At 38.7% G+C, this 20,381-nt stretch overlaps 1 protein-coding gene across 3 annotated transcripts in view; it reads left to right on the top strand.

The window, feature by feature from the left end:
- Positions 1–20,381, top strand: part of RASAL2 (RAS protein activator like 2) — a gene marked incomplete at its 5' end in the record, with an annotated part of 242,109 nt that overhangs the window by 113,301 nt on the left and 108,427 nt on the right. For all 3 annotated transcript variants that reach the window (XM_081947703.1, XM_081947702.1, XM_081947701.1), the window contains one exon: positions 2,830–2,956. In XM_081947703.1, the coding sequence (XP_081803829.1) occupies positions 2,830–2,956 (127 nt within the window). The remainder of the gene's footprint in view (positions 1–2,829; positions 2,957–20,381) is intronic.

Genomic DNA, 20,381 nt, shown 5'->3' on the forward strand with positions numbered 1-20,381 from the left:
AATAGTAATAATAGTAATAATAGTAATAATAATAAAGATTAAAAATGCAATAATAATAATAACAACAACAACAACAACAACAACAACAACAACAACAACATGACATTTTAACATTAGGAAGCCAGAACCAGGAACTGTTGGGAACCAGGCCACGCAAACAGCAGGCAAGCACACAAAGCTTTATTTGCACATACACAGGATCTACGTTGCGCACAGGAAACTACCCCCCTCCTCCCAGTGCTGATGCCACTGCCAGTCCATGGAGCCAGAAAGGAGGCCCAGATACCCTCCATTTTTGTTTTGGCAATGAACAAGTTTATATCTGGTTGTTGTTGACTATTGCACAACAACTAACTTCTAAGGTTCTTGGCAGGAGCGAAGATTCAAAAGAAGTATCAGTTTAAGAGTCATAATGCACTTAAAGCCAAAGCCAGGCAATCGCCAGAAGTCAGCATTGATTCAAAGGCTGTACTAGTAGTTCTCATTTAATACCTGTCTCATTTATTGACCGTTTGCAGTTAATAACTTTACAACCAGTTCTCACATTTATGATCTTTGCAAGCATGCATAGCAAAGGAAAGCTGAAGTGACAACATAAGAATGGTTGTGGTTTTACTTAATAACCACTTTGCTTAATGATGCCCGGTAGTCCCAGTTGTGGTCACTAAGTGAGGACTATCTTTATATATATTATTTTATATTTTTATGCTTCTTTTTAAAAATTATAGCCAATCTCTGCTCTATTGACTATAGCAAATACAGATCGATTGATATTAGAGTTTTCTGGTAATCTTTCTCTTCACACTTCAATTCTACCCTCATGCAGTTGCTTTCAGACAAAAGTAAGAGAGGTGTGAAGCATTTCAAGGGAGAAAGATGCTTTAGAGTATATGTTGGTGTTCATGATGTATCCATCGGCAGCTCTTTAAACCAGACAATCTTTTTGATTGCAATTTAACATTATTAGTGTTTGCCATGGATAGTGTAGCACTGAAAGTCTTCAAACTTTTAGCTGTTATACATATTTCTGGGAAGGTTGATCTGAATGTTCCTGGCATCTGAATAGATCCTTGGAGGGCAAATTGAATGTAGCCTACCACTTTTGAATCAGAAAATTGAGAACAGTAGAGATCTGCTTTCTTCCTACCTGCTTTTCTTGCCAACCGTGCTTCATTCCAGGAAATTACTTCTCACATATTTTTTTTATACACAGTGTGATTCAGAATGCCAGCATTACTCTCTTCCCAGATGAAGATTTGCAGTCTCTCTATGGTGTAAATCAGAATTAGACAAGTGGATTTTCACTTGTGCAAAAGTGAGGACTTGTGTCCTCACCACGGAGCAATATTGGAAGACACACGGGAAGGGTCAAGAGAGACTCTGTTTTACTGGTATTACACAGGTAGCATTGGATATTCTACAGGATCTGAAGCCAAGGGGCCAAATTGCTCAGCCATTCCACCACCATACTGCTATTTTGGAAGGGAAATCCTTTTGCACAAGTGCAAATCCGCTTGTCTAATTATGATTTAGACCATACAAGGTTTGCAAATCTTTATCTGGGAAGAGAGTAGTGCTGGCATTGTGATTCACACTTTGTATAAAAAAATAACTTCAGGTTGTAATCAATTATAACAAGTCTGACTAGAGCTTGAAACATTTTAAAGTTACTAGAGAAATATTGGCAAGTGGTGAGACAATTATTTATCAATTGTAAGCTAGTTCCAGTTGATAGTTTCCCACTTAATTATTTAGAAGTTGATGCATTTTTGCAGAAATGGTTTGGAAAAAGCTTTACACTGCTCGAATTTCTTGCTGGATTTTCCATTCTTTTGATGTGGGAAATAAACAAACTGCAAATTAATTTAATAATTGACCCTCATAAATACTATGAAATTACACATACCCATCACTTTAAATATATATTGAGAACAAGCATATCTAAAACCATAAGTTAAAATGCTGACACTGTCAAAATTGTGTCCAGTTGAAAACAGACCTCTTAGCTAAAAGTCCAAAATGAAGGAAATAATTGAAGTTCTTTAGTAATTTTTTTACCCAACTTCCTCATCAGCAACTGTCACAACTTCCTCATCAGCAACTCTTGGACAGCTTGGCCTAGAGATTTCCTAGTGTTTTATGGAGCAATATTGTAATTTCAGGCTGCTACTTCTGGATCATGATTTTGAAAATCCTTATTTAAACTCATTTTACAAAAGCTCATCCTATTATAATTCAGTTTCTGTGCTTAATAATTTTCTCTTTTTTCAGTATATTATATATGCAACTCATTTGACAGCTCAACTGCCTGAAGGATGAAAATCTGATATCATGCTTTCTGTACTGCACAGTTGAAGAAGTAAACTTGAACCACATTTCGTATATCAGAAGGCAGTCATGGAAGCTAGACAAAAAATGAATTCTGAGTTCAGTGTCTAAAATTTATCATATGAAGATATCAACACAAACTCACTATAGGCACAATCTTGATAGTGGTTGAGCATTCATGAGTATTGCTTTCACCTCAACCACAATCATTATCCCCACTGATTATATCACCGTACATTTTTTTGAACGAAGAAAATACAGTTGAGAGAACATATAATTTAGAAAAGGGATTCCCAGATGTTATGCACAGCATGTCCCAGGCCTTAGGTACCCTTCTAGCATACTGAGTTTTAAATCGTGGCTCAGATATCTGTGAAATATCTGCAATGTGCATTAGGATAATAGCAAAGACTTTTGAATCACAAAAAAATAAGTTGTTCTTCCAGTTATTTATATTGAAAGCTGAAAATTGTATCATTCCTGTATTCCTTTCATGTACAGGTAGCAGTCGAGGGAGGACAAGAGCAGCCAGCGGAGCCCACCAAAGGGCGTTGCCTGCGACGTACTGTGAGTGTTCCTTCAGAGGGTCAGTTTCCTGACTATCCACCAGAGGGAGCTACTAAGCTTGGTAATTATATAAAGAAACTTCGTGTTCTAAGCTAATATTTCGCATTCAAGAAACCACATCCTGCTGTACTCTAATAATCTTGCCTGAACTAAAAGCCTTTTAGAAATGTTCCAGGAAAGGCTATATAGCAGTGTCATTCTGAATTGATACTGAACTGTTCATTTGCTTTGTGGATTTACCTGAATTAGTAAAGTTCCTGTTACATTTCAAGTAGGAAGCTTTTAGACTACTAAGACTACTTTTGAAGTTTACAGCCTCGGGTTTATAGCCATTTAATCTTGGCCTTTGGGAATAAATGCAGAATCTTTTTATGGTGGTTTAAAATGTCTCCTGCTATTTGTTGGAGTTGCTTAGTTAAGACTTTAGTTTTCTTATAGTGTTGGAGCTCTGCAGAGTGCAAAAACTTTTTTTAAAAAATTTACCTCTTCAAAATCTTGGTGCATTTTATACTCGGAAAAATATGGTAGGTATATATGGAAAAGGGGGAAAAATACAGCAATGCAAATGGTTTCCCCTGCTATAATTGCTTAATAGATAAAAACAGAAAAGTTTCTTCTCCTCTTTCTTTGCCTAATTTATGCTGAATTGAAAAGTCCCAATACATCACATGACGAAGACGTGAGTTTGACACCTCTATTCTACAAGGATTCAACCTTATAATATTTTACCTGGTAAACCACCCAGGAAATTCTGATCTTTTAAATGTACAGTTATTATTATCAGACCAGTATTGATTCAGTCTCCTTGAACAAAGCTAAATTTTGTTCCATAGCCTGTAAAATTAGGCAGACCTATTCATTTATGAGCCCACCACCAGTTGTAATATTTTATCTTGTTTCAATTTTACTTTTTTAGTTATGTGCTTCTGTTTGAAATTCTGGTCAGTGACCATAACAACAATTCTATTCTACTAGTGTGAGGTTGAAATAAGTTGAATCCTGGAAATTTATGATAAAAGTCATGAGAAAAATGAATGTCCCTTGTGTTACCATTTCTTTGCATCCAAAATTTTAGTTCACATCCTTCAAGGAAAGTTCACTTCACACACAACCATGTTTTCTGTATATGTTTTGATATTAAATTTGATGTCACAGACTGCCTGAAAAATAAGCCAGACAATATCAAGATATAAATCCCCTGGTGTCCCTGCTGTGTCAAATTTAGCCTTTAGCAGCAGGTCACCTAGATAAGACCTCTAATTAATTTCTTGGAACTTATTAGATGCAGATATACAAATATTCCCTCTTGCACATCACACTACTTGTTTATCTGAGGATAATGCTGCATTGCCTCATTTGCCCTACTTGGTTGGGATGGTATGGTTGAATGACTAGAATGTATGTAAACCTTGCATTGAAAGGGCACTCTGATCTCTTGATGGCCAGTGTGCTGCTGAAGGGAAGAATGCAAAAGAGGCAACTATCAGTGAGTGTAAGGCTACTTGTATCTTAGCCATTAGCATTTTGTGGTTTGAATAATCACAGGAGTATTTGTGAAATGTTTACCCTGCAGTATAGTTTACACATTTCTGTTTATTTTCAAGAAGGCTTTATAGGCAGTGTTACAAGAAAGAAATGAGATCTTGATTTTTAAAGGAAAACAACAGTTACAAAATGCATAGTAATATAACTTATCAGTTGAAATATATTACTACATTGACATTCAAGAACAACCTGGCAGTCTTGAAATGAAGAGAAAATCAATGCGTCAAGTAGGGCTGGGTGCAAGTTATGATAAGCAGTAGCAACAGTAAAGTGGAAAGGGCAGAATAAGTACCTAGAAAAAATTGTGAAGGAAGGCCAAAATAATGTCTCTGAATCACACTGTTTTCCTATTAGTTTCCCATTAACTCATTAGTTTTGCTTAGTTTAGGATTAGTTGTTTGGGTGAACTTCATAATTTGAAGGTCATGCTTTGCAGCAAGTAAAATGGTGTTCTCTCTGTCTTAAAAATTACAAGGACATTTGATGTCATGCTGGAGAGCATTGGATGTGACTGAGCAAAAAAAGAAAGAAAAAGAAAACAGATGGCACTCGGCAACATGTGCTACCAGCAATCCTGGCAACAGCTGTACCTAAAATAGCTTTGGTATGACCACCAAATGCTGGAAGGCAGAGGAGAAGAGATAAAATAGCTAAGACAGCAATTGTGGTGTAGACTTTCAATGTATAGACATGCAGATGATATCTGGCTAGTTTTAATTAGCAAACATTTTATTCAGTGAAAAAAATACTGGCTGAAGATTGATGTTGATGTCCATTACATGCCTTACCTTGTGTACTGCAGTGCTTTGGCAGCTTGATTTGTACTTTGGAGGGCTGGGTTCAAATCCCTTGATGGCAATGAACTTTAAGGTTAACATAAGTCCTGAAAGTGAGTGTACGATAGCATCAGTTATTAGATGTAGTAGTGGGAACATATTGATATGGCCTTCATCGCTTCAGATTCTATTATCAGGTGTATGTGTTCAAATGCTTTTACTAGGATGAAAGAACCTCCTTGGATATCACAGGAAAATAGCCAGTCACAAGAAGATTGGAATCCTGTTGCTGATAAAAGTGAGAATGAATTTAATAAAAGAGCAATTCTGGTGATATTCTAAACATTTGGTAATGTTACATTAAAACATGTGCCAATTTCAGTAACCAACCTCTTACCTCTATGCTTTTATATAGCGTCCCAGATGGGAGAGTTATCTAATGGCAAACAGTTTGCCTTTGATCATTGATGGGTATTTATTGCACATTGTTGCTATAAACGGGGTGGAGAGATCATCACCTTGTGCAGCTGCTCCTCGTTACTTTAATTACATTTCCAACTGCAGAGAGACAGGATCTAGACTTTCCATTTCTGGCTGATGGTTGCACTAATGTGTGTATCTGCATCTGAGTCTTCTTTGAAATAATTGATTATAGGGTACATTTTATTTATTTTTTATTTGCTTTTTGTTCTCTGAAGGAAGTCATCCTCAGAATCTTTCTTGAGGCAAGCCGTTTTAATCGTTATCCTGTATGTTTTTCTAAAATATAAATACTTTCTATTAAAATGGTTTTTCATATTATAACTATAACAGGCAGTCTTCTTGTAATCAATGTAGAAATTGGTCTTTGGGGGTACTTCCAAGTAGCTCTTCAATTGTCTTTTGAAAAAAAACAACAAGCAGCATGTACAACTCCTTTAACAGTTCTGCTTCTGTATTTCCTCATTTGTTCGTCTATAGCAAGTGTTCATGTTTTTATCATTAAGTTATTCAATTAAAATAAATAAGAAGTAGCCTTTTGCTTTTATCAAATTGTGAGGAACATGGAGGGGACAGGAATCCTCAGATTCATCTATTAAAATTCATCTATTAAAACGGCACTTCAGAGGATGGGAACCTATAGGGCAAATCTCTCTCTAATCAAAGCTTCAGGAAAAAAAATCTGACACCATAGCAAGCCTGTAATTAGCAACAGCATAGCCTGGTGTTCCTTTGCTCTAATTGGGAAGAAGACAAAATACCATTTTAGATTCCCTTGTGTTTGGAAAGCTCTAATTGTTGCAAATGAAGGAAAGCCGGCCTAAAATGAGGTCTAGGGAACAGAAATTAATGACCGTACCCTATTGAAGAGTTCTGCCTTTTCATTATCTTATATGCTAGAATTCAGGCTTGGTTCATTAGGGACTAACAATTTTACCTAACAGCAAGAAGGATGAGAATAGGGAGAGCATCCTATGCTGATCATCCTACCCCACTGGGCTTTTCTACATGGATGCATGCTCATTTTTTCCATTTAACTTTACGTTATACATCTCAGGTAATTGGAGCAGGTTGGCACCATCCCATCTGATGTGGCTAAAGGTTTCCACAGATCACAATGTGACCTGCTGATCCTCCTCCATGTGTTGCCACTGTTGCTTCATCGTTTTTGTTATTTTCTTTGCCTCCAGGGAACATTTAATTTTTCTTAGCAAAGGCACCATTACACAGCTACTTCATGTTAAACAAAAGCCCTAAATAACAAAAGTATAAAGGTTTCACATGCCTAAAGGGAGGGGCTTTACAAATGACTCAACAATCATAAAGATTGTTCTGTTCAGATAATTCTCTTTCATGCAGACAAAAATAAACACCTTGTTTCTAGGAAGTGGGTGACATCTGATTTTCACTCTCCTTCAGTCCAAAGCAGAGGACTTCCATGAGGCCTGTGCAATGCCTCAGGTCTAATTCAGAGGAGTGTGTTAGAGAATGAGTCTGGATCAGACTGAGTCTCAATCTGAGCCACAGGACTTAGCTGAAGTGAGTGGAGCAGTGAAAGTGACGTAGGTACAGACTGAGCCAAGTTAGGAAGGTCCTGAGACCTGCTATATGCTATAAATTAGGGAACAGCAAAGAAAGTCAAGCTGTATACTTGAAAGAAAAAGCACTTTATATTCTTCCTTTAAAGAGAATACATGTAGCTCAGGGTTGAACTGTGGCATTCTTAGTCTTCTCTGAGCTTAGTAGTTTGCTTGCAGACATGAAGCAGCCATCAATGGACAGACACAGATAAACCACATTTACACATCATTCAAAAGAGACAGTAAAAAAAGCTAAGAATGGGACAAAAAACACAGAAAGCATCATCTGCAGCAACCAGCTAAACAAGGATTAACATCAGACAAACAATCTAACAAAAATATTCCCTAATCAAATGACTACAAAGGAGGAAACCACACTCCCACCAATACTGGCAGGGAAAGCTACTGCATATAAAGAGGCAGCAAATCCCCACATTTACTAGCATTGATATGTTACCTTGTCTGCAGTTAAACAACCAAGCTTAGAGAGCACTAAGGACTCCACATGTTCTTCCTTTTTAGGAAAAAAAAGAAACACTGCTCTAATTCCAAAGTAGATGCACCTTACTTATGAGCAATTACTAATCAATTTAGCAATGTTAAACTTCATTCTAATAAGTTAGGAAGGGCAAGATTCTTGATTACACTGAATTAGGAACAATAATATTCTCAGTGCCCTCTGATGTGTTTAATGTGTGCCATGTGATTTACTAGAAATTAACAGTAAAAATGAGAAAAAATATTTCCTGTAGCAATGTTCATGAGAAAGACGTATGTCCAATGTAGCCTAAGATTGGAGACTGGACACTTGAAGTTTGAGGTAAAAATTAGTAGATATTGGCTTAAATGCTGTTACATCCTGAAAGGACTGATCCATTTGCTCTGTCTGGCCAAATTTAGTCTTCACAATCTCAGGTAGCTTTGGAGAAAGTCTCATCACATGGGGTTTCTCTAAATTCTTTACATTTTTTAAAAATTTGTGCAGATTAAGCAAATTGAAAGAGAAAGATGTTTAGACATTACACATAAAAATGAAAGTAGGCTGATCTCAGAGCACATCAGATATCCAGCAGAACATATTGAGCCCATCCGGCTGTTTTATTACATTCCTTATTTTGCCATTCTATGAAATATTCTTTAAGGCCAGGTTTAACATCTCAGCAGTTTTATAAGGAAGATTTAGTAACATCCCTATAGCTTGGTAAGACTTTCCCTGCAGCTCCCATATTTCTTACGTTACTATATTATTCCTTTTCAGATTACAGCTGAAGAAAACTCATATTTTCTTTATTATTGTATGTCCCAGCTCAGTTAGATGAATGTTATAGAAACTTTTTTTAATCAGTGAAGAAAACTTTCGTTGCATGTAATGTTTTAAAGTTTTGAATGGCATTTGTTAATACCTGAAATAGATGACCTTAGGTTCTGTTGAATAATATGCATTCTTTAGACAGTGTTTACATTATTAGTATTTAAATGTCATTTTATTTTTATACTTTTCTTGATTTCTTTTTTTTTAAACAAAGTTTTATTGGTTTTTTAAAAATTTACAAGGAAAAAGGTAGTGGAAAGGTACAAATTTTGGCAGTTGCGATGTGCGGTAGGTGCCCCCTCCCTCCATACTCATAGTATACATTTACATAAAATTCAATACTAAATAGTAACATATAGTCAGCATATTAATTCAGTTAATAATTTCGGTCAATTTATGTCAAACAGATTTTCTTGTTCATTTTTGTGATCTGAGCTTTCTCGGTATTGCCACATCTCCCCCCGCCGCCAGAGCTCCGGCCCCTCCCGTGTCCTGTGTGTCTGTTGTAGGATCATCTGGTTTTTCTAGGAGTACTTTATTTTTTTCCATAAAGGCCTGCGCCTCTATGGGTGTATTAATTCTAACTCTTGTCTCCTCCCAGAATATTAGCATACCTTCAGGCATCAGCCATCTGAACCACACCCCCTTCTGGTATAATTTCTTCGCTAATTGCGAATAGCTTTTTCTTTTTTCCCTCACTTTCTTGGGGATCTGTTTCAGAATGGTTATTTCCCTATCTTGGTATGTCAAGGCTTGCCCCCTTTGTGCACTCAGAATTTCATCTCTTGTGCTTTTTCTGAGAAATTTAATGTGTATCTCCCTGGGTACTTTGTGTGTTCTAGCATAAGCTGAGTTCACTCTATAAACCAGATCTATTTCCCACCCCATCTGTTGTTTCTCTTTCTGAATGTATTCAGCCAAAATACTTATCATAATGTCCCTTATATCTTCATCATCTGTCTCCACCACATTTTGAAATCTAAGGTAAAAGGACATTCTCTCAAATTCTATTTTCATCTGTTGGGTGTCAATTTCTTTGTTCCCCTTCTGGACCCCTTCCATCCCCTCCCTCATCTCAGCCGTCCCACCCTCCAAAAGATCCAGTCTCTGTGAGTTTTTATTAATTTGGGCCTGGTTCTCTTTAATTTCTTCTTTCATCTCTTTTAGTTGTCTTTTTATTTCCTCTTGTCCCTGTAGAAGTTGCTGAAACATTTGTTGAAACTCAGTCTCTGTGGTTTTAGGTTGCATCAAAGCTGTTATCGTTGATTGTGTACTAGGACTGGATGTTGCAGATGTCGGGGCAGAGGCAGCAAAGCCAGGCTTTCCAGGAGGTGGTTTTTTTTTTGGAGACATTGTTTGTATAATAAAGAGTTCAGTCAGTACAGAGAGTGATCAGTCAGAGAGGTAGAACAGCCAGGAGAGTCAGGAGACAGAAGGTCCAGGCAGAAGAGGGTTTTTCTAGTCACCCTGGCAATAGAGTAAAGTTTTTCACTCCAGGGGGTCCAAAAGGTAGCAATCAGCAAGAGATTTGTCTGAGTAGCACAGAGACAAAGACCGGAAGCCTGAAGTTTTAAAGGTGGAGTCAAGTTTCACAGTTCATAAAGACAACGGAAGTGTGCCATCTTGCCCTGTCAGCTTCGGGTTTAGAGGCATAACAAAGTTTTCAAAGTTTTCTAAAGTTTCCAGATCATCATTGCATTATGGAGTTAAATCCAAGAATTCACTTTTAATAAGGGCGTGACGTCATTAGTTGGCTCTCCCCCTCCTCCTTCCCCTGGGGCTAAGAGCAAAATTGTTTCAAGCCGCCTGTCCGAGGGGGGGGGAAATCCCCCTCCCTCCAGCCGCGCCTCTCCAAGTCAAGCCGAAAAAGAAGATTTAAACTGCTGGCGATTTCTCCAGCTTAGTAAGGGGAATGGAAGGGAGTTTTCGCCTCACCGCACCGCAGCCGTGTCCTTCTGCTTGTTTATTCTTCCGTCGGCCTCGCAGCGAAGACGCCGGTGCGTCTCCCCATATGCTCCCCAGTGCCTAGAGCGAGGCGGCCCCCCCGGCCGCCGCCGATCCAGGGGATCCCCCGCGGTGCCGCTCCTCCGGCAGGAGCCTCTACGGGGCGTCCTGTGCCCCCCAAGGAGTGGGGAGCCCACCGGGAAAGCGTGGGGCAAGCAAAGCTTGCCCGTCGCCATCAGCCGCCGGAACCGGAAGCCCCTTTTCTTGATTTCTGATATTTAAACTGATTGGTTGGTTGGTTGGTTGCAGGAAGGCTACATCAACGTTCTATGTACAGTCACCAGGATTTGATTGAAGAAAAATTTATGTTTACTTGCGTTTTGCACACCTAAAAGTTGGAGAAGTTTAAAACAGTTCCAACATAATGTTCCAGCATCATTAGAAGACAGATAATCAATTTGCCTTAACAGATGGTTCTCTTTTTACTAAGGAAAAAGAATAATTCATAGCAAAAAGAAGAAGAAAAATGGAAAGGAAGAATAAAATCTTTCAACCATTCAATTGGGAGATCACTTAATCATCTCATTCACGACAAGCACCTCCAAGTCTCATATAGATCCTTCCCTCCCCACTCCCCAAGACACTGAAGCCTGTGTGTGGGAGCAGTGCTTCAAATCCAGGAGATTCCAAGTTTTATTCTTTATTCTTTAAAATAACTGCGGTGATGCAGTGGTTAGAGTGCAGTACTGCAGACTACTTCTGCTGATAAAATAATACTTGAAATTCTTTAGAAAAATCAGACTGATTATTGTGGTGGTGATTATTAATAGGTTAGTACACTTCCTAAATATTCCAATAAATTATTGCAGTAATCTTATCAGCACCACTTATCAGCATTATACCAGACTACTTCTGCTGATCACTGGCTGCCAGATCACTGGCTGGTAGATCGAGTCTCACCAGGCTCAAGGTTGACTCAGCCTTCCATCCTTCCGAGGTGGGTAAAATGAGGACCCAGATTGTTGGGGGCAATATGCTTACTGAGTAAACCGCTTAGAGAGGGCTGTAAAAGCACTGTGAAGTGGCATATAAGTCTAAGTGCTATTGCTATTCTAGGCCCTGCTTCTAACTCAAGGCTGATTCAAGGCTGATTCTTATTGATAGATGGTGCACTTTTACATTTGTATCATTGCCAGTGAAGGGGAAAAAAACCCAGAAAATGACACTTATTTTTATTTCTCCTCCCAACTTGTCAGATGTTTCTAAAATATACAGCATTGATTGAGCTTTTCCAAATCATTGCATAGTACAGGTTAGGACAGGTTTGTAGCAGTCACTTGATCTCCTGAGTAAATATTTACAAAAACTGCCTACTTTCTGTTCCAGGATTACATCATTTTATTTGGTTAATAACCATGCCACAAGGAGTTGACAAAAAAAGTACCGTGTTTCCCGAAAATATGACATGTCCTGCTAATAAGCCCAGCCCTGGTTTTTGCCTGGTTTTTGAGGTGGGAGTAAATATACGCCCCCCCTGAAAATAAGCCCTAGTGAAAGGGTTCCGTGGCAAGTACAGGAGGAAGCCCTTCCCTTCCCTGGTCACCTCAGCGCTTCTCGGCTCCTTAATTGGATCAGTTGAGCCGATCCGGCTGCCATTAAAAAAACAGCTGATTTGCGGGTACTGCTCAGGCCATGGCGTCCAGAAAATATGGCTGCTTTTGCCATCGATTACGGGCACAAAGGCAGCAGGAGGCCAAGTGATGCACCCCACGCGCCTTGCACCAGCCTTCCGCAGGGTACTGTAGCAGCAGTTATCCACATTTTTTTTATCATTATTTCGTCCCCACCCATGTGGCCCAGTGAGCCACGTGGATCGAGACAAAATAAGGGTAAAAAAATTGTGGATAGCTGCTGCTACAGTACCCTTCGGAAGGCCGGCTTGAGTCTCCTGCTGCAAAAGTGGCTGCGTCCGAGACTGCTTTTGGGAGAGGAGGCAAAGGGGAAGCAATCAGCTTCATCTCGCCCTTGCCCTCAGTCCCCCCTTCAGCTGAGCTCAAGCAGAGAAATGGCCCGCAGGGTTTCTGGAACAAAGTTGAGGCTGACAGGAGTCAGGGCAGGGGGGAATGTCCAGTGTAGCCTCAGCGCTCTTCTTTCCTTGGAAACGGAATCTTGGGAGTGGGAAACGGCTTCACCCTGGCTGCATGCCAGCTAGTTCCAAAGAGGCCATACTGCTGTGAAGCACCTAATACGTTTTTATTCTGAGACCCACTGTCATTTTGTAAGGTGGCAGATGATGGGACTTTCCTGGGAATTCTGGATGAAAATACAAGATATGTACATTTATCCAATTCCAGATGGTCCTTCTCTTAAGTCTGGGGTCCAGAATAGTCTCAGCTTCTCAAAAGCTGAATTTTACTGGCAAGGTTCATTCCTAAAGGCAAGTGAACATTTCTTTTTTGCTTTAAAAAATGAAAATAAAATACACATTTCGTTCATTTTTTGAGGAACTCCACTGCTGACTGTCTTTTAAAAAAATCAAAGATATGCAGCAGTGTGGCATAAATTCTTTTAGAGACTAACCTTACCTCATGGATTGTACTGAAGTTGTCGCAGAATAACTAAAGCAGAATAAATGTACGCTTTAACATTCCTCATTTGCCCAATTCCAAGGATCTTTGCTGTGGAAGTGCTATACCCTTCATAGAAATGCCAGCTTATTGACCTACTCAATACAACAGCCAGCTAGTAGCTGTCCAGCACTGAAAAGACATGTGAAAAATATTGTGATAAAATAATACTTGAAATTCTTTAGAAAAATCAGACCGATTATTGTGGTGGTGATTATTAATAGGTTAGTACACTTCCTAAATATTCCAATAAATTATTGCAGTAATCTTATCAGCACCACTTATCAGCATTATACCAAGGAAATGACACTGTCTTTTATCCACATAAATGGCCGAGTAACTTGGAAAGTATATTAGGTCTGTGGTATTGATAATTTTAGAATAAATACTGTATGCTGTAAAGGGAAAGGACTGTTTTTCATAGGAAAGTATGATCAATATCACTAGTCTGCATCTTTGGGAAGCTACCAAGTCTCACCACTGATGGTTTTTTAACTAGGCAACACCTGGCTCTCGTCACCATTCCTTTTGACATGGTGTCACTCTGAATTTTCACAGAACGTTAAAATGAAGCCGGCCTCCAATGCTTGGCATTGTTTAGAGCACTGTTACCACATACCGTAACTCTAAAGCTAGTCTGCCAGGGCCCATCAGCAAAAAAAAAAAAAAGGGGGGGGGGAGGGGGAGATCCTCAGATGCCCCCTTTCCCCTGATATTCAGTCAACCTTGCAACAGTCCTATAATGTTAAATTTTGAATTCAGGTAGAGTTTATTTTCAGAGAATCTATTTTCTATAAAATATCAAGTTAGATAAAATGGCTGATAATTTGGAACAGCAATGCTAGAGTCTTTCAAATCCTCAGCATGAGTGGCAGGATATCTCCCTTGGAACATGTAATATGAATACACCAAGTTTGATGATCTCAGTCTCTGAGATAGCGGGAGCAATTACTGGCATTTGTAACTGGCCATTAGCTGTTGGAATGCTGTTTAAATGCCAGGCGCAGCCAATTAAGCTTGGTGACTGATAGCGGAGCCTAGAGTGCTTGTGAGACCAAGGTAAAGTGAATCTGTCAAGTACAGCAGTAACAATGCCAAGTTTTTCCTTCCTGGCATTTTGGGAAGATGGAATGAATTTATCTGCAGCATTTTCCTGCTCTTAAGAAACATGTGTATGCAATGCCCGTGGCAGCAAATTCATATCATTTCCGACATGGAGGAAAGGCAAAGTAAATGGACACTTCTGCTCTGATTAGAATAGTAGAATAGTATTTTATTCTCATTTGATATAATAAATGAGAAAAATAAGTACTGTACTCTGGAACATAAATATAAGTGTAATAGAATAATAACAAGCCCAGTAACCTTTTATTATAAATTGTCATACAGTAATATAATCAGTGGTTTTATTTAATTGCACTTGCAACTAAGAAGCCCCCGAAATTGACTGGGCAGACATGATAATTTGAAATGTTCAGGAGGTTAAAAACTAATGGAGTTTATAATGAAAACAGTTCTGACGATGGCTGGGAAAATTCTTTTAAGAAATACAAGTAAAGGGTTGTACAAAGAGTTCAGAATTAAGCAAAGAGCTAAAAAGCAACCTGTAAGAAAAAATGAGAGTTTTAGAAGCTTAAGGAGAAAAAACTGAGATAAAACCTAATCATAGACAAATGCTTTTTGGAAGCTCAGTTTGTGGTCCACAAGTCCACAGTTACAGGTTCTGCAGAAATTGTGGAAAACATTCAGAGTGATCTGAACTTGGACTGATGTTATTTTTACTAATAATGGAAACTGAGCTTATTTTTACAGAAACCAGGTTGTCTGGCAAACTAAGAAGATCCTGTCCTACATTATTTTCTTAATTTGTCAGTAGTGTTGGCATTGATACTGTAGTTGAATTAAAATATGGTTTTGTTCTGTTATATAGTTAGCCTGGAAGCTCTATATATATATACATCATTTTAAAGAGGCGAAACTCCAAATACTAAAATGATTTATATGTGTTTGCGTGTTGAGCTTTAAAATCAAAAAGGGTATTAATCGGTCTGTTGAGACCACCTGTAATGTTGAGCAGGACCACAGAACAGCAACAAAAACTGGGTTCCATTGCTCTTTAAAGAATTAATATGGGGGCAAGACTGATGTTAGAGGGAGAAAGCTTAGAGAGCTTTTTACTCCAAGGAATAATTGGAGAGAGAGAGAAGGAGAAATAGTAAAGCAGTGTAAAGACGAGAGCCTAGAGGGATGAGCTAATTGACAGATTGGGAGGGGGGCTTTGAGGTGGGGCACAATTTTGATCATGGTCAGATCTACTTAGGTTCTACGCTCTAGTTTGACACAGAAAAGGACAGGAGGAGGGAGGAGTACTGTATATAGCTGTTGATGGAATTTCCCATCAATTCGTGCAAGATGCCCAATTATTTTGCCACAAATGTGGATGTTTTTCTATTGTCATTAACTCATAATATTATGATTTATGCTGAGATTTTGATACAGTCAGATATATATTTGTTTTGAAAGTAGAGTTGGCAATCAGACAAAAAGCAGGAACATTTGTGGTCCAAATTTATGCTTGTCTCCGGTTATTTGCTTCTGTTTTCACTGTGTCATAGCAAAGACTCCAATCTTGAGGAGGATGGTTGCATTTTTGATCACTTGAAGCTCCACCACAATTTCCATTTTGTGAAATGACTTCGCACTGATGAACAGTTTAAGAGCTCTACTCTGATACTCTTTAATATAATTGTCCTGGGTGGAGTTGATTGCATTTTGTAATCTTCTGAGAGAGGCTGTTTTTTCTAAACTAGAGGGGGAAAAAACTTTTTTTTTAAAAATGGAAAATAATACACTGCAGATGTAGTATGCAGGTAAGCACCTATTATAGCTTAAATTTATACACATACCAAAAAGAAAATACAGGTATGCTGTAACTTTTCAGGGAACTGTGATTTTTTTTTTTTTAAAAAGAAACCTTTTCTTTATGGCCATTTGAACATTTAGTGGTTCAAGTGAACAGATTTTAGCTCTCTGAAAAGGCCCTCGGGCCTCTCACGTTTTGTATTTTTAGTTTCCTGTGAGGTATGATGGCTCAGCCTGACAGCAATTAATATCTTTCATGGGTTCATTTTAGATGTAACATGCCTTGAGGTTATCAGTTTTCTTCTCAAAATGACTGAACTTCCTGGGAACAGACTGGATTGCTATTGAATCCATCTTTATCAAACATTGACTGATTTCCAGGCATTACTTTATTCTGCCTTTCTGAAATCACCTTTAAGTACAGTAGCACTCATTGGCTTTTTGTGCAGTCAACACTTTCTCTTTAAATGAAAGAGGGATATTTGCTCTGGAATCTTGTCATTTTACTGTTTAGAGGAGAAATTTTTCATTTGTTTTGTCACATACAAATTTGAACTAAATGCAGTTCAATGTTGGCCTATAAATTTTCATTTCTGTGCTTCCCTACAACATTTTCTCAAATCAGTGGCTCACTTTGCAGTATCTGTGTAGCACACACACACCCCAAAAACCCATTTTGCCTATCATCAGAAGAGCTTTAAAAACCAATTCCCTGAAGTAGATCACTTTGGGAAGCTGCTGTGGCATTTGAAGAATTCTCTTGTTCCTTGATAGTTAAACAAGCGTAACATTGACAAATGAAGGATGCAGCTTCTCAGATTACTAGAAAGTTAGTTTTGTTTTCTGACAATAAAGATGAGAATGTGGATGCTTTGGTGTTCTCTGCCAATATATATATTTTTTAAAAAGGGTCCAACATTTCAGAAACTGGAACGTAGTGGGGATACGTTTTGTGCCAAATCACAGCACAGGTTCCTTCTGAATGCCGGATGTTTAATAACAGCAGTCATAAAATACTGCCAAGGAGAGAAGTCCCCCTTTTCCTGGCAAAGTTCTTGGAGTATTCTTCCACATGAACTTGCTTATTACTAATGTCATATTGTGTATACAGATAGCCCTCAATTTATGACCACGATTGAGTCCAAAATTTATATTGCTGAATTTTGCCACAGCAGAATTTAAGCAAATCATTGTAGTTGCATTGCAGTTAGTAACACTGTTGTTAAGTGAATCTGGATTCTCCATTGTCTTTGCTTAACAGAAGGTTGCAAGAGATGATCACATGACCCCGGGACACTGCAACTCTCATTAACAAAGATGATTAGGGGACTGGAGACTAAAACATATGAAGAACGGGTGCAGGAACTGGGTATGTCTAGTTTAATAGAAAGAAGGACTAGGGGAGACATGATAGCAGTGTTCCAATATCTCAGGGGCTGCCACAAAGAAGAGGGAGTCCAACTATTCTCCAAGGCACCTGAGGGCAGAACAAGAAGCAATGGGTGGAAACTAATCAAGGAGAGAAGCAACTTAGAACTGAGGAGAAACTTCCTGACAGTGAGAACAATTAATCAGTGGAACAGCTTGCCTCCAGAAGTTGTGAATGCCCCAACACTGGAAGTCTTTAAGAAGATGTTGGATAGCCATCTGTCTGAAATGGTGCAGGGTTTCCTGCCTAGGCAGGGGGTTGGACTAGAAGACCTCCAAGGTCCCTTCCAACTCTGCTATTGTATTGTATTAATATGAACCAGTTGCCAAACATCTGAATTTTGAACATGTGGCCATTGGGATGCCGCAGTGGATATAAGTGAGAAAAATGGTCATAAGTCACTTTTTCAGTGCCATTGTAACTTTGAACGGTCACTAAATGAACTGTTGCAAGTTGTTACTTGCCCCAGTGCTGAAATGCTTGGTGAGAATGTTAGTCTACATATTATAATTATGGTTGGTTGCACAGTCAGCCAGATGCTTAGACTGGATTTGGCATTTTTATCCATCTATCTAGTTCTTTCCAAATAGCTGGGATAGGCAGATGATGTTGCTTCATGGTGTTAAAGGTATTGTTGCTATTTTTTTTTAATACTGTAAACTATTCCAAGAAGAATGAGATAAGATTACAAGGGAAACCATTTGCTATTTTTCTTCAGATTTGACTATTTCTGTTCATATTAAAAACAATATAGAGCATAAGCAATTTGTGCTGTCTAGATATTTTGGACTACAGCTCTCATGAATACATTGTTGTATTTCATGCATGGAAAATTATACATGAATCAATAAATTTTGAGGATATCCTGCTTTTCTGCCTGTGAAGCATCAAAAATATTCAGACACAGCTATATTATTTTGCAAGGTGTCCCATTTTACCCCAGAGAACCACAGAATTAATTTGGGATTCAGCCAAACAACCTTCTTTCTTTCTCTAGGTGATTTTTAAAAAACAAATTGAGAAAGTTTTCAGTAGGGCCCAGTCTGCATGGGGGAGGGGGGATATTGTGACTCATGTCCACTACCTATTGTTTACATTGGAATGGGACAACTTGCCACAGTCAACTTGCTGTGGCCAAGTCATCGTGGCCAACTTGCCACAGCCATCTCGTCACAGCGCGCTCTTTTTCTACTTTCATTTTCTACGTGCTTTCAAACTGCTAGGTTGGCAGAAACTAGGTCAAGTAACGGAAGCTCACTCCGTTATGCGGCACTAGGGATTTGAACCGCTGAACTGCCAACCATTCTGATCGACAAGCTCAGCATCTTAGCCACTGAGCCACCGCGTCCCATGCAGTATACAGGTCCTCAATGGAAGGCAGGTTGGTAGCAATTGTTTTTACACACTCACACACACACAAATTAATTAATTAATATTGATAATCTCTTCTGACTGTCAGTTGACGTTTGTGGAGGACTCCTGCTTTTTCTTCTTTGGTTGCTGGACCTTTATATGTTTTAGAGCAATTTTGTTGATTTGTATGTTACAATGATGACAAGAGGTTGCTAATTGTCTCAAGATATTTTTGATGGAGGGGGGAGTTATTTTCATAGTTACAACGATTGTGTTACAATAGATTTTGTGACTATGCATATTTTCAGATCATCGTGTGGACATCCACTGTGTTGGAAGTTATTATATAGTTGGTCTGTTTTCTCTTTTTACATTTCTGGGTTACTGCAGTGTGATTTTCCTGGCTGAATAATGTTCATATACAATCTTCTTGTGGGTAGTTGAGTTATTGTTTTGATAGAGAAGCACCTGGTTAGTGTGGGCTGTTTTTCAATAAACTTGAGTATGTAATCTGTTACTGTTTCTTCTGCTGAGAAAGATATTGAGGAACAGGGTAGTTTCTTGGTTTTTTTTCCTCTTGTAAACTAGGTGTAAACTCAAGTGAAACTCAATACTTACCCAGGGTCACATGATCAAAAGTCAAGCAATTGGCATGTATTTATGGCAGTTGCAATGTCCCAGGGTCATGTGATCACCATTTGCATCCTTCTCAGCTGGCCTCCTACAAGCAAAGTCAATGGGGAAAGCCAGCTTTGTTTAATGACCGTATGCTTCACTTAACTGCAGTGATACACTCAACAATTGTAGCAACAACAACAAAAAAGATCATAAAATGGGACAAAGCTCACTTACAACTTCCTTGCTTAGCAGCGGCAATTTGGGGCTCGATTGTCATCCTAAGTCGAGGTCTACCTGTACTAAAACTATCTTGTCCTGTTTATAATCTTCAGTTGGCGCGAACAGTACATTGTAGCACAAAAACCTTTGAATCAAAGTACCTCGGATCCACTAACTTACAAAATCTAGGGCTCATTACGCCTGTTCAATTGCAATTTTAAGGATCTTCACACCAACTCTATATGCAAAATTATAGCTGCTGCAGTGTTGCCACAGTTAGCCACTGTCATGTGATCATGATTTCCAGTGCTCCCTGCCAGCTTACCACAACCGGTCAATGGGAAAGCTGATAGGAAGTTGCTCCTGTTTCCACTGCTTTTGTGCCTATCCATGTCACTCTGTTTCTTTGTTATCACTGAGAGGAGGACTCGGTGAGTAATGTGTTGCCTTGTTCATTTATGGAATCATGGAACTGGAAAGGGCATTTAAGGGCCATCAAAACCTACCCTCAAATCCTGCAGGAATACATATTAAAACATCAAAAAGATAGTATGTAGTATAAAGTTAATGTACTATGAAAGTGACCTCCTCATGTCTCTGGGTAATAATTTCTACTCTCAAAACAGTTCCTACTGCCAGTTTTTTAAAAAAAAATATCTGTCTTCTTGTAAATTAAAGCAATTTATTTGTTTGTTTGTTGAGCAAATGTATATAGCTGCCCATGTCTCACATATGTGAAAT

The sequence above is a fragment of the Natrix helvetica genome (genome assembly GCF_964273705.1).
Source record: "Natrix helvetica genome assembly, chromosome: 3".
Taxonomy (NCBI): Eukaryota; Metazoa; Chordata; class Lepidosauria; order Squamata; family Natricidae; genus Natrix; species Natrix helvetica.